The 15,883-nt window shown below is 39.4% G+C and overlaps 1 protein-coding gene across 22 annotated transcripts in view; it reads left to right on the plus strand.

The window, feature by feature from the left end:
- The window catches only part of Gphn (gephyrin), a 467,448-nt gene continuing 451,565 nt past the window's right edge, over window positions 1-15,883 (plus strand). For 5 of the 22 annotated variants that reach the window (XM_006515900.4, XM_017315073.2, XM_017315077.2 and 2 more), the window contains exon 1: window positions 8,851-9,517. In XM_006515900.4, the coding sequence (XP_006515963.1) occupies window positions 9,454-9,517 (64 nt within the window). In that variant the 5' untranslated portion in view covers window positions 8,851-9,453. Of the gene's footprint in view, window positions 9,518-15,883 lie in introns of all 22 variants that reach the window. The other 17 variants (XM_006515902.4, XM_017315074.2, XM_017315078.2 and 14 more) reach the window with 9 other exon arrangements.

Consider the following 15,883-nt stretch of genomic DNA (forward strand, 5'->3'; position numbering starts at 1 on the left):
TGTATATATCCCTATCCTTGGAAACAAGCTTGTTTAGGAGGCATTCTACCAACCATGGCCTGTTGAAACCTGCATTCAGTGCTCTACCACTGGCTCATATTATACTGTGTCCAAAAGAAACTAGTCCTTGGTAGTCCTGGGCAGCAGGGGAACTGACTCCAGATTGGCCACACACATGTAATGGTTGTGTTCACTACTTCCAGGGAAACCTCACCCAGAGCTAACAGACTAATATGATAAATTTCCACAGCCTAGGCAACTAAAGCATTTCACAAATACCTAAAATTGAAGATAACTGAAAAAGGGCTGCAGAAACTCCCTACTGTACATACTTCAAAGCCAGTACATTCTACCCAACTGTCATCTTAAAACATGCTTATGAGAGCCACTCTACAAACCTGGAGGAGGTGAGCATACTAGTAGATATATAATAACATGGGTACAATAAAATTGAAAAGCAAGAAAACATGACACCACTGCAAAAACATAACAGCTATGCAAAGAATAATTCCAAGAAAATGAAAAATTTATGAATTGCCTTAGAGCGAATTGAAAACAATGACCATATGAAAACTCTGAGGGATACAAGAGAATATAAACAGGTAGGTTAATAAAATCAGAAAAACAATTCTTACCCAAATAAATTCACAGAGGCACCATAAAATAGAACCAAGTAGAAACATTAGAGCTGAAGAACTCAATGAATGAATTTCATATACATTTAACTGGGATGATCACTAGCAAACAAAATCAAGAATTTCTAAATGTTAAGTTCTAATGTCTTTTGAAATAATCCAAAAACAATGGATGATAAAACAGTAAATAAAGCCTATATTTAAGGGATATAATTAAGCAATCAAATCTTTATTTTATGGAAATTCTACAGGGAGAAAAGAAAGTCAAATGCACAGAAGACGTTAAATAAATAATAACTGAGAGATTCCCAGGTCATGGGGGAGGCATGGTCATCTATATTCTTTTTTTGTTGTTTTGTTTCATTTATACTCTTTTTTTTTAACACTCCAGATTTTGTTTCTCTCCCAGTCCACCCTCCAACTGTTCCACAACCCATACCTCTTTACTGCCCCGTCTCCATGAGGATGTCCCCACCTCCCACCTCCACCCCACCAGACCTCTAAACTCCCTGGGGCCTCCAGTCTCTAGAGGGATATCCATATTCTTGAAGCTCAAAAAACCTCCCAGCTCTTCTCTGATGAACACTATAACAAAAATTTCAACAGTCAAGGAAGAATTCTGAAAGAGGAATGACACATAAAGTTACATATAAAGAAGTCCCTATGAGAATATTAGCAGATTTCTCAGGTGATACCTTGCAGGCTAGAAGAGAACAGAAAAGAAAAAAATAAAGCCAGCTAAGAATATTATGCCCTGAAAAGTTATCTTTCAGTTTTTTCATTTTTAATGAATATATTCTCAAGCAAAGGCTAAGCTACTAGCCTAGCATTAAAAAAATTGAAGGTGCTTCAACAAGAAATAAAAGTACTTTATTAACATAAACACATCTGAAAGTATAGATTTCACTAATGTATATAAACTCACAATCAAAGCACAGTAACATATTACTCTGAGAGTAGAATATAACCTTTGAAATACCTAGTGAAAGTTATCAATGATAATTATATCGAGAAAGCCATTAAGGAACACAAAGTATATAGATCTAAATTAAGGCCATAAAGTTATAAACACCTAGGTGTGACACCTAAGTATTTGTCTTTTAAAATAATTTATGTATATGACTTTGCTAGCCTGTATGTATCATGTATGTGCCTGGTACATGATTAGATGAAGGACATCAGACCCTCTGAGACAGGAGTTACAGAGAGTTATAAGCAACCACATGGACACTGGGAACTAAATCTGATCCTTCGCAAGAACAAGAGTATCTTAGATAAGTGGGAGGGGTTGGCTTTGTTTTCTAAATAGACATTTCTGAGTGTTATTTTAAAAAGTTAAGAGGGGGGCGGGAGAAATGACTCAGTGGTTGAGACCATGACACTGAAAGTTATAGCTGGGCAATTAGTCAAGAGAAAAACACCGAAACCAAAACCAAAACCAAAAGAATATTCAAACAGGAAAGCCATCAGTCCAGCTTTCCCTGTTAGCAAATATTATGATTTTACACACAGAAATCTCTGAAGACACAGTTCCCCAAATCTGTCACCAGTAATTTAGTTAAGTCACAGGATATAAAACAACATATAAAATCAGTTTCTTTATTCTTTTTAAAAGTTTGATTTACTTTTATAGTGACCGTGCCCAAACCCTGATATTTGCTTATGCTAGGCAAAAACTTTAATGTTGACATAGTTTCACCACTACCCATTTGAAAGTACACAATATAGTGTTTGTAAATACTAAAAATGAGCTATCTGAAAAGGAAATTAAGAAGACAATCCTGGGGCTGAAGAGATGGCTCTATGGTTAAGAGTATTTGCTATTCTTGTAGAGGTTCCCAGGTTTGGTTTCCAGACAATTCACAATGACTTGACATTCCAGTTCCAGGGGGATCTTTTGGCCTGCAGGGGCACTGCACAATATGGTACACATACAGACAAATAGGCCCCACATACATATAAATAAGAAATAGATAAAAAGTTTAAAATGTTAAAAAGAAAACAATTAAAAAAGAAAACAATTCCATTTATAAATAGCTACAAAAATACTCAGAAATAAATGTAACCAAAAAGATTATTTTCACTGATAATTATAAAACATCGATTTGGTTGGAAAATTTAAAATATTGTTAAATATCTCTGTTACCCAAAGAGATCTAAGGATTAAATCCAACTTCTATCAAAGTATCAATGATATTTATTCTTTGCATTAGAAAAAGTAAAAAACTAAAATTTGGAATCATGAACGACCCCAAATCACCAAATCCCAAAAAGAATAAAGCTGAAGGTATCACACGATATGACTTCAAAATACTACAAATCTGTAGTAACCAAATCAGCATGATGCTGACATAAAAATAGCCACACAGACTAGCAGAACAGAAGAGAGAGCCCAAAAGTAAATTTATCCATCCACAGGCACTTCACTGGTTTCCCTTCCCTCCTCCCCTCTCAGTCTGTCCCACTTCCCAATGCACCACACCTCCATTTCTTCAGAAAAGGGCAGACCTCCCATGGACATCAATCAAACAATGGCTATCAAGTTGCAGTAAGACTGAAGCCATCTCACTTCTGATAATGTGGTTGAGGACCTATGTTGCTTCAGAAAGTGATGTTGGGGGTTGGGGAAGGCTGGTGATGGCACAGTAGGTAGAAGTGTCTGCTGCCAAGCCTAAGGACCTGAGTTGATCCCCGGGACCCATACAGTGAAAGGAGAATAAAATTCAATTCCTGATATAGTCCTTTGATCTCCACACATACATACTGTGGCATACACACACACACACACACACACACACACACACACACACAAAGACACACACAGACACACACATACAGACACACACACAGACACACACATACACACACACATACATACACACACACACACACACACACACAAATAAAAATAATGCAGACAAATGAAATGCTATGCATTTGAAAAAAATCATTTAAAAATGTTAGGCCTGAACTATGCAACTACTAAATAGGAAAAAGGATAGAGGAAACATTTTACAACAGTATACTAGGCAAGGACTCTTGGATAATACCTCAAAAGCACAGGCAATAAAACTAAAACTTAAAAAGACAAATAGAATAGCATCAAAGTCAAAAGCAAAACAAACACCAGAGGGAAGAAAAAACTATAGCGTGGGAGAAATATGTGAAGACTGTACATCTGACAAGAGATTAAATATCCAGATGATGTAAGAAACTCAATAGTAAAGCCAAGAATCCAGTTAGAAACCTGACAAAAGAACTTGAAGGTATGACCGGGCGTGGTGGCGCACACCTTTAATCCCAGCACTTGGGAGGCAGAGGCAGGTGGATTTTTGAGTTCGAGGCCAGCCTTGTCTACAAAGTGAGCTCCAGGACAGCCAGAGCTACACAGAGAAACCCTGTCTCGAAAAACCAAAAAAAAAAAAAAAAAAGGTATGAAAATGGGCAACAGATATGTAAGGCAAAGAAATGAAAATTAAATAATACAGTGTATCTCACCTAAACAGAGAAGACACAAGTGCTGGTGGACATATGAAGGGAGATGATTACTGGACCTACTATGGGGTTCCTCAGAACAGGAAGATTAGCACTGGTGAGATGGCTCAGCAGGTTAGAGTGCTTCTTGCTAAGACTGAGGACTTGTGTTTTATCCTTGGAATTCATAAAATGGAAGACAATTCTCCCACGTTGTCCTCCCATCATCCTCCCTCTTGCAACAAATAGATATGGATACATGCATACACAGGGGTGGTGGTGGTTGTGGATGGAGAACAAATGTTAAAAACCCCAACAAAACCAGAAAGATTAAAAGAGGACATGAAATTAGTATATTGATGAGACATCTGCACTTCCATGTTTATTCCATAACTAGTCACAATAGCTAAGAGAATCAAGCTAGGTGTCTAGGGACAGATGGATGAAGATGTACAATGCATGTGCAATAAAATATTTAGTGATAAAAAGAAAATTATGTAAAATGAAGTGTTAGACATAGAAAGAAAAATTCCACATGATCTCATTCATATATGCAATCTGAAAGTGTTCTAGAATAATGGTTACCACAGAATGGTGAGGGGACATGGAGGAGATGGAGAGAGTAGAATAAACAGATACAAAGTTATATTTGGATGAGAAGAAAAAAGCTTGTTACCCAGTTGTACATCACAGTGACTATAACACTAATGTATATTTAAACATACTTGTAAAAGTAGATTTAGAATGCTCTTAGCACAAAGAAATGGTAACTGATTGAAGTGACAGACATGCTAATTTCTCTAACTTTATCATTATGCAATTATATATTAGCAATAAAATCAACATCAAATAACTTAATATTAGTTTTTTATTTAACAAAACTTTCACTTCTCATATCTAGCAGTAATTCCTTTTTAAAAAAATCATTCTACAAATTAAGAAAAAAATTTGGTACTTTCTTTACAATTCAGAACCTTTTTTGTTGTCATCCCAGGTTTCCTTTTTATCAAATAAGAAACTATGTAAGTAAGTTATGATTTTCTACATTTGTAAATTTTCAGTATAGACCTGAGAAATTATCTCCTATCTATGAGAGAATATGTAGGTGGTGGTATATATTGGAACCCTCAGGAAAAAGTGGAGAAAGCTGGGGGTGTGATAAACAGTCTTGATTGCCAAGTTGGTGAGATTTAGAATCACCATGAAAACAAAGCCCCAAGGCAGGTGTTTGAAGAATTTTCTGTATTAGGATAATTGAGGAGGTAGACCCATTGTAACTTGGTAGTATCATTCCCTGGGTTGGGGTCCTGGACTGAAAAAGGAGTCAGCTAGCTGAGTACCACCATTATCACCCTGTTTCCTGAAGATGCAATGTAACCTGCTGCCACAAGGTCCTAATATTATTATTTCCCGGCCACGATGAACAACTACCATCAAAGAAGCCCAAATATATACCTTGTAAGTTGCTTTTGTCTGTAATTTTGTTTCTGCAATAATAAAAGAAGCTAATTTAGGAGTTTAGGAATAAGAGTGGACCTAAAGAGTTTCCAGAGGAAATGTTAGGAATATGAAGTCTTAAGATTTCATGGATTACTACATTTTACTAAATATTAGTACTAAGATTACTGAAAAATAATGAAATTATTAGTCAGTTGTAGATGCTTGTTTTACTGCCAAGTTGATTTTGGATTTCTAGCCTCATGAGATATAAATGTGTAGTTTTAGCCCAGAGTTTATGGTACTTAGTTATGATGATCCTAGGACAGTGATGCAATCTGAAGTTCATCTTTTTTTTGTTGTTTTTTTTTGTTTTTGTTTTTGTTTTTTTCCGAGACAGGCTTTCTCTGTATAACCCTGGCTATCCTGGAACTATCATTGTAGACCAGGGTGGCCTTGAATTCAGAAATCTGCCTGCCTCTTGAAGTTCATCTTGATGATTTAGCTTTCTTTGAGGAAATTATTGGCTAAAATCAAAGCTTCACTTTCTACCCAACTTCTTACTTGCAGTAAAATACATACAATGTCCACCATTTTATCCACTGAAAAGTACACTATTTGGTGGTATTAAGTATATTTGAAAGGGTACTTAAACACATCCTTAATGGAGTGGGTTTTAGTTCTGGACATTAGCCAGTCAGACCTGTGAACTAAGCCTTAGTGGTATAATCCATTCTGAAAGTGTCTAGAGCTGAGTATTTTCTTGCCCCAGCAAAGCCCAGTAAGATTTTGTCTTATTTATATTAAAATTCTGATAAAGGAAAAGCAGAAGTTAGTAAAGTGTAAATACACTACCTGTAGAAAAAAATCTTAAATTTGATTTTTTCTGATGAACATATTTCACCTTCATAATGAAACTATGTTTACCTTTTATTTTGTTTTAGATGGTAAACTTTTATTTTTAATTATTAAATCCAAATAAACACAATAAACTCCTGGCCAACTCCAATTCGTCACAAATAAACAAAACTTTTTCCTCTAAGATAAAGTGCTAATGTTTGAAACTGCTACTTTACTTCTAGTATCCAGAAAAGTTTCCTTGATACTCAATTTTAGAATGACTTTTGAGATTTTTCTATAGTGTAATAGTGCCATATACTGTAATATGGCAATTCCACTATTGATTCTAAAACTCCCAATGTATACTAGAAATTTTACAGTCTCAAATCTTATATAGACTTTCCTTATTAGTTCTCACTGTACTCATTAGTAACACCAGAGAGCTCTTTTACTTTTTCACTGTTGGGCGAATTTTACAGCTTCTCTTTGGCATAGCTGAATTGCTACTACTAAGCACTTGGTACTGGGACAACTGCCCTGATGACCAAGATAATGTTCAGTGACTAAGGGATGGCTGCTTCGGTTCGGTGTGCTGAACAGGGGAATGATTCTCAGTGCAGGCAGGACCAAATGGGATTACATGTGATTGTATTACACTAAGAATGGTGTGCATGCAAAACTTTGGAATGATTTACCTTGAGGAACTTTAACTTTCTTTATCCTTCAGAATACCACATGTATACAATGGAATATTATCATATATATACTTTCTAACTTGAAGTTTCTATTTAATATTTTTGGACCATGGATAATATGGAAATGGAAGTCACAGAAAGGAAAATTGTGGGAACTGGGGACAGTAAAGTTTTTCTTGTATACATTTTAATTGTTATAGCTTATGGAATCTGGGAGAGGAATATATGTATTGAATAACTGGAAAACAAGCATCTACAACTGACTAATAATTTCATTATTTTTCAGTAATCTTAGTACTAATATTTAGTAAAATGTAGTAATCCATGAAATCTTAAGACTTCATAGTCCCCCTACACAACTACCTTTTAATGAATTAATCAGAGACTTAGTTCAGTGGTAGAATTCTTGCTTAGTGTGTGTGAGGCTCAAAGTTCACGCCACAGTACAGAAAAGAAAATGAATTTCACCATTACTACTATTATAGATGCAGAAAGTCCTGTGTTCTGTTATTGATTTGTGAAAGTGCTAGTTATTTTCCCATAAAAAATTATAAACTATTCTAAGTTGGAGGGCATGCCCATTTAATCTATTAACCTTTAAAGTTTGAAGGAACCTGTTAGTGGGCAGGTTTAGAAGTTCTAAATACTAAGAAACTTTCCCAATCATATAGAATTTGCATGTACCACATAGACTATAATAGACTTGAAAGCTTATGATGTAATCAACAATTTTTATTTCATCTTTAGTTTGAGATAAGTGACACATTTGGGCATACTTTCTCAGCAATCTCCCTCTTTTTGAGACCAGTTAGAACTTGTTTTGCCACTAGGATCTTTGGTAGTAATTATGGGAGGTGAGTTCATGATCTGGCTTACAAATTTAATCCACTGCCAGAAATACTAGTATACATATCTTCAAAAACGAATTATTTTATCCTTTCTCAACTCCACCCATCATTTCCTTTGTCCTCTTATATAAAGGCACAATGTGAATCTTTAGTGAATAGAATGAGTAATGCTATGTTCTTACTGGAACAATACAAACCGCACATAACCATATAATTGAGATTTTAGACTAAGAGCAGATTATTAAACAGTTTTGATACTTTTTTTGTTGTTGTTTTGCTTTTAGGTTTTACTATGGTGAACAAATGAGAAAACATACACACACTTAAGCCAGAAAAGGATATTTAGCAAACCTACACAAAATAGAGGTGGCTAATAACACTTTATGAAAGACACAGAACTAAATGACCACATTTTCAGAGTAATTCCATATTCCAGAAACACTGAAACTTAAATGTCACAGCATCTAGGGGACGACAGAGAGAGAGAGAGAGAGAGAGAGAGAGAGAGAGAGAGAGAGAGAGAGAGGAATCTCCACTCCACGTGCCCTGCTGCAGACACATAAGCTCCGTCTACGACGTCTGTGGTAGGCTGTCACCGAGCGGGGCCAAAGCGAAGTCAGAGGGAGCATTGACTGCAGGTCACAGCTGGGGCGGCACAGGGTAACCTATCTCTGCCCGAGAGGGGACTCTCGTCACAGCGGCCACCGTTCTGCCACCCATGCCGCTTCCTTAAGCCACCTCTAGGTTCTCCGGTGCCTTCAGAGGAGGTGAGCCCACCTCGCTGCCGCACCTGGTCCGGAGTGGCTCCATCGCGGGCAGAGCCGGCCGGCCTGAGGCGGCGGAAAACTGACGAGGCTGCCGGCTCGGCGGGGGATTGCTTCTGTCTGGGGCCCGCCGAGGCTGCGTTCGTGCCTCGCGCGCACCCGCACCGCGTCCGCCCAGCCAATCCCGCGCTACTCGCGCGCCCAGGAACGTTCCTTGGGTCCCACTCTAGGCTGGGCCGGCTCCTTCCCGCTCCCGGCACTCCGCAGCCAAGCTCGCACTCCTCCCCTCACTCTCCACGAGTTGCACGCCTCGGGGTGTAGCTCCGCCCCTGTCCCCGAGTCCGCCCCCGCAACCTCCAGAGCGTGTGCTCCCTTTTCCCCCTCTCAGTCTCTTGCCATCCAGGCGTCTTGGGTCTCACTCCGCAGAGCCTCTGGGTCTCGCCGGCCTTGCCCCGCCGCCTCCGCGCTCTGTCTTCCGCGAGGCCGCCGCTACTCCCACCCCGGGATCGCTTCCTCCCGGCCGGACTCGGGGTCGCGCGGCCCGACTCCGCCCCCTCCGCGGACCCGCGCGCTCCTGGCGCGGCCTCTCCCCCCCACCCCACGCAGGCCACCGGGCGCTCGGCCCCCTCCTTCCCGCTCGCCTCGCGCTCCCCGGGCGCCCTCGCTCTCGCGCTCTCCAAGGCAAGCGCGCTCCCGGCCGGCGCGCTCCGGGCTCCGGCTTCTCCTGGCTCCTGTCAGTGCGGTGACTGCGCTGGGAAACATGGCGACCGAGGGAATGATCCTCACCAACCACGACCATCAAATCCGTGTCGGAGTCCTCACAGGTAACGGGGGGAGGAGGTCCGGGGGAGCCGCAACGGCTACTATCCGCGACTTGCTGGAGGTTTCTCGCCCGCGGTGGTGCTTCCCTGCGGCCTCGGGAAGAGGGCAGGCTGAGGAGGGGGACCGGGGGGTGTATTTTACAACCGCTGAGAGCTGCTGAGGATTCGGGTGTTCCCGTGTGCTCCCCGGGGGAGCTGGGGCAGGCACGGTGGGGTGTCAGGCCCCGGAGCCCTAGCAGCCAAAGTCTCTGGCCCCCGGGGACCGAGGGGCCGGTGCGGCGGGCGCTGCGGGGCTCCGCGCTGCCGGTGCGGGCGGCGGGATTCCTGCTCCGCAGTCTGAAGCACGCTGCTCGGGGTTGGCCGGGCGCCTCCTCCACTAAAGCTCTTCCGAGAGGGGGGAATCCCATCTCCACCCCCTTTTCTCCCCTCCCCCCCCACCCGGCGGCCCCATGGCACCTGCCTGACAGGACTCGGGGTTCGGCAGGCGAACTCTGCTCCGCCTCTGCTGCCCCTTCGCCGGCCGGCTGTCCCCTCTGCAGACGACGGGACACTCCTCACCTCCCCCGGGAGCCGGGTGCTAGGCTCTAGTCCGGACCCCGGAAAGTGCCTTCCTTCTGCCTTTCCTAGCACAGGGCCCTCCCTCTCTGTCTGCCTCTTCTCCTCCGCGAGGACCGGCTGCTTCCCGTGGCCGGGAGAGCCAGCCTTTTTTTTTTTTTTTTTTCCCTTGAGAAGGAAGGATTTCCCTCTGTCGGGTTCTTTTCTCCCCCTCCCTTTTGGGACACCCCCCCCCTCCCATTCTCACTCCCCGGTGGATGGTCCTGAGGCTGGTGAGGAGCGCACTTTTCCCGGGTCGCGTTTCCCTCCCTCGCGGAAGTCGTGTGTGCTCTGCATGTCTGATTCCGTTGCGTTGTATTTGGGTGATATCCCTGAGTTTGGAGATAGACAGTTGCTGCAGGGCACGACTTCCAAGATGAATTGCAAACCTATTTGTAGGGGTTTCGGCTGAGGTTCTGTAGTTGGCATGGTTCAAGTGTAATTGAACGGAGAAGCGGGGGTTAAAGAATTTATATTTGGAGTCTGAGGCTTACTGTGGAGTAAAGGAAATCCAAGACTTAGTGATGTGGTTTCAGAAAAAGAAGCTATGTAGAAGGGAATCCTAGTGTCTTCCCTATTTCATTTAAATTTTTTTTCTTGTAGAATTCTGACAGGTTGAGATGATGCCCGGGAAGGAACTAAATTGAATGAAACTTGCTTTCATTATAAAGTAGAAACAAATCTTTGATTCTGCCAGTAGATACCGACTACAGTGTTTAATTTAGCTGCTGACTTTTATGAAAAGAGGATACCCCTGCTTTTGTTTCCCATTTTTAGTAACTGGGCTTCCTTTCCATGATGCATATTTGCAGATGTTAGTAGCATTTTATTGAATTTTTCCGAATCAACGCCTCTGGAGTAAAGAAACTGATCTAAATCAGTTGCAGGGAAGGACACCCCCCCCCAATCAGAATATGCAGATGGAGTGCATCTTTCCCTGCAGCAACTGTTTCCTTGTATGAAAACTCAGTTGTAGCTTACAATTCCTAGATTTGATCGTGTTGATTTTTTAAAAGAATCTGACAGTGTGGTGTAAGTGTTCACACCCTTTACCACCGTTAACTTTTAATTTTGGCCATGTTTTTTGAAAATTAATAGATAAGTGAAAGTGAAATTTTATAGAAACAAAAATATGTCAGCTGTCTGTAGAAATCGAAAGGCCCTAGATGTTTAAAATTTAAGCTGAATGGTTTGTTTTTGAAGAGCATGCTTTGTTGACTCTTACCCTGTATTTTTACTTAGTTAATTATTTTATTTTGGTCAATTGACAGCAATAGGTGTTTCACACAGTGGTTCTGAAGATACAGCTCTTGTCTATGCTCTGATAGGGATAACACTGATAAGTGATCAGTTGAAAAATGTATCATTACTATATAAAAGTTGTCTAAATATATTGCCTGTGAATTTTGGGCATAGATGCTAAGGGGATTCTGTGTTCAAATTGATTAACAGAAAATGTGATTACCTGAAAGAAAAATTTAGTATGTTTAATAGGGTCAAGAAGAAACTGGCAGTTTAAAGGGGAGTTGAAAGTCAGTTGCAGCAACCTTATAAATAAATATGTGATTGAAGATGAGGCTCTTGAGCAGAATAAAAATGCAGCATAAAGGCCTTGAAAAGCCCAGGTGAAGAGGTAGGTGGCATAATGTCAGGGAGAGAAGATAAGGTTGGCAGTGGAGTTAAAGACAGTTTAGAGGAGCTGCTTCAGGAGAATGAAGTACAGCAGGCTGGGAGGAAAAGTCAGCCATACCGGTGGTGGTGTAGCCGCAGATTTAGATGAAATGGTAACAGGACAATAGAGTTTGATGATAGAATGGATATTTGAAATCAGAAGTAACTCTAGGGATTTTTCTTGAAGAATTACTGGTATAAATACAATATTGTCTACTATGATAGAACCTAAAAGCATGGGGAAGAATCAGAAGAAATAGCACTAACTTCCAATCTGTGAGTAGTTGATTTTATTACAAACAGCTTAATTCAATGAATTGACATTCCATGTGATCTTGAACAGTGGGAAAAACAATGCTCTGAAAGTGAAGCTATGTCATTCAAGTTCTGGGATTTTTAGAACAGTTTTTCTTTAAATGATTTTTTCTGAATTTTAGAGTAAATTAAAAGGCTACTCCCCCCCCCCCCCCCAGAAAAGGCTACTCTTGAAACTTGATTCTTTCTTGAAACTTGATTCTTTCAAGTTATATTCTCTCTCTCTCTCTCTCTCTCTCTCTCTCTCTCTCTCTCTCTCTCTCTCTCTCTCTCTCTCTCTCTCCTCTAGACAAGGGTATGTAGTTCAAGTTAGCTTTGAACTCTATCCTGCCATCTCACTCCTTATCTCAAGTACTGGATTACAGGTGTGCCAACATATCCAGCTAGTTTATAACCTTCTTTCTATTTTTATTTTCCTTTTTGTTTGTTTGTTATTGTATTGTATTGTTTTGTTTTTTCCCCAACACAGGGCTTCTCTGTGTAGCCCTGACTGTCCTGGAACTCCAGCTGTACACTAGGCTGGCCTTGAACTCAGAGACCAGCCTGTTCTGCCTCCTGAGCACTGTGATCAAAGGTGTGCACCACCATGGCCCTGACAGTTTGTAGCTTTCTTAAAGGTAGAAGGAATGATTTAAGAAAATGCCCTGGTGCTGCTGGACATGATGGTAAATGTCCATAACCTCAGCTCTGGTCAGACTGAGGTCAAAGAAGGATCTCTGTTTCAAGACTGGAGTGGGGAAAAAAGTTTCCTAGCATGTTTCACGGTAGTAATTTTAAGTGTTTTGTCTAGAAGTAGTGAGTAGTGGAATTTGGTCTATCCCTATAAACACTTTACAGTGTGTCTGAACAATACTGCATTGTTACTTCTAAAGTTCTTAATTGACTTCTTTATGACATTGTTGCCAGTTGAAAGATAGTATTTGTTCTCTGAAACCCTCCATTCCCTCAGTGTTTTTCTGATCTTCATTTCAGTTATGAATTTAACAAATATAGTAAATCTGTGCAGCTTATTATATGAATTAACTTTTTTGGAATTTTAAAAGAAAGGGAAATGTTTAGCAGTGGCATTTTTTTTTTTTTTGGCCTATTTTGATTCATTTTAGGATTTAAAACTCAGCCTGTGATAAAGTACTGTTATTTTAGTAATACTGCTTTTTTATCAAGAAAATAAGAATTTATATACAGGATACACATAAAACTAAATTGTACATCTTCTAATTATATTTGTGTGCATGTGGTGTAATGGAGCATGTGTGGAGGTCAGAACTTTCAAAAGCCAGTTCTCTGTTACTACCATGTGAATCTTGGTCATCAAATTCAGGTTGCCAGGCTTCTCAGAAGCAACTTTCCCAACAAAGCCCTCTCAAGCCCTACATTGAAGCATTTTATGTTGAAGATTATGTACCTCTAAGAATAAATATGTTACTTGTCATTATTTGGTGTATATTTGTAGGAAAGGAAAATTATATAGTTTTTGGTGACCTAAGTCTAGTATTTTAGTAATGTTTCCTTTTCTAATGTCCTCTAATTATGTTACTATTTATAGCAGAGACTAGTGATAATTTGATAATGATTAATGTAAGACAGATAAACAAATACCTGCTACCACGAAACTAGAGAAATCTCTATAGCAATATTGCCAGGGAAATAATGAATGCATGCAACAGTGGAGCTCATGTTCCAGTGTGGATTCTGTATCTTAGTAGGTAACACCAATAATATTTGGTACCAAGGTACTTAAAAGAAGATGATGATTCATTACCTAAATTTTGACTAAGAGTTGTTAGTACATGTTAGAAAAAGATGAATGCTTTTTATTTTGTGAACAAATTTTCTTCTTTTAATTTGAAGTTTTTATGATGGAACCTTTCTGTATGACCTAGGTTGATCTTGAACTTAGGATCTCTTGCCTCTGCACTGGAGTGTTATAACTATAGATGTGTACCACCACACATGACTAGGATAAAACATTTTTTCCTCTAATAATTATATACTTATATATTAAATTGTAGATTCAAAATTATTAAGAGATGTTTGAACAAACATGAGTAGCAGTAGGAGCTAGATAAAAGCTAGAACATAAAGATACAGTTACATGAACATTTAGTATTTCAGTCATTCAGAGATAGTTGTTTAGAATATCAAGCAAAGCACTGAGCTGTCAGCTGAGGAGATGCTACCCTTTAACTCTGGGCTTGTCCAAACTTTTTTTTTTTCAAAGTCATACAATACTATTCCTCCTACCCCCTTCTTTCTTTCTGTTCTGTAGATTGAACTCCGGATTTTTGCAATCTAGGCAAGCGCTTCCACTGAGCTGCACTCCCAGATGTAATTTTTCTGAAAGCCCTTTGGCTGTTAATGATATGTAAATACATCTTTATTTTAAGAATAATGTCACCATTGAAAATAAAACCTAAGTTCTATGTAAGGAATTGTATGTTATAGCAATTTTACCTTTTTGGGGAGTGGACTTAGAGTTAAAAGAAGTGTACTTCTTAACTATGATGTTTCATGGATTCATAGATGTAAGCAATATATTACAGAAAAAGAGTGATTTATGCATTACAGAAAAAAGCTGTTAGCTTTGCACTACCTAACCACGGATAAATGTGAACTTCTGATCCTCCTGCTTCCACCTTCTCAGTGATGGGATTGCAGTCATGTGTTACTATGCCCAACTTTATGAAGTACTAGGATTAAACCCAGGGCTTTGTTCATGCTAGGCAAGCATTCTATCAATTAAGCCTCATCCCAGCTTCCAATTTAACTTCTAATCAACTTAATACTAACATACTTGCCAAAGACTGTAAGTTATTAGTTGATATATAACAAGTTTCAACTATATTAAAAACACATATGAGGACTGGAGAAATAGCTGCTGATTGGTTAAGAACCCTGGCTACTTTTGTTGGAGGACCTGGCTTTGCTTCCCAGCAGTCAAATCAAAGTTCACCCTGTCTGAAACTCTGTCTTCCTTGAGCACTGAGCATGCATGTGGTAAATGTACATCCACGCAGGCAAAACACTGATACATACAAAATGAAAATAAATTAAAAATGTGAGTACATGCCTTCAGAGAATGTAGAAGAGAATCAACAGCCTGATACTTGGAAGAAGTGATGAATAAGAGTCTATTTTTACTCTTGCTAGTGATAGATTGCTGAATAAGTTGAACAGGGTACTTTTTTGGAAGTCAGTTAAGTAGATAAAATATATGCTTTGCTTCTGTAAATAGAATTGAAGAACAATGAAGTATATTTGGAATTTGAGGTGTTAAAAAAAGGAATCTTAGAAAAAGAAAGCAGAGCAATCCACAAAGTTTTCTTCCTTTGAACCTGGGCTGAGGGAAAAAAAAAAAAAAAAAAAAAAAAAAAAAAACTAAGAAAGAAGAAAATATTATCTGGTGAAATGTATACAAATTAAGGCATTTTTTTGAGTGATCTTGAAAAGTAAAATTTAATATTGTGAAACAGTGATTCTTTCCACATTGTTTAATGAATTAATAAGCCAATTTGTATTTAATTGATTAAATAGAACTTTTTGAAAATTTCATAATTTAACTCCACTAACTTTCACAGTAGCTTACCAGTATTTATATGTACTAAAAGAGAAGAATTAAATCTATTATACTTAAGAAAATTGCTACTTTGAAAAAGGAGTTAGAAAAGGAGATGCAAAAATATATTACCATAGTATTGGGGTAGATGGCATTGTGTCAAGGGATAATCTGACTCTTAAAGAGTCTAAGTTGTGGGGACAAACAATATTTTTGCAGTGTCAATTAAAATA

This window comes from Mus musculus, chromosome 12 (genome assembly GCF_000001635.26).
Source record: "Mus musculus strain C57BL/6J chromosome 12, GRCm38.p6 C57BL/6J".
NCBI classification, from domain to species: Eukaryota; Metazoa; Chordata; class Mammalia; order Rodentia; family Muridae; genus Mus; species Mus musculus.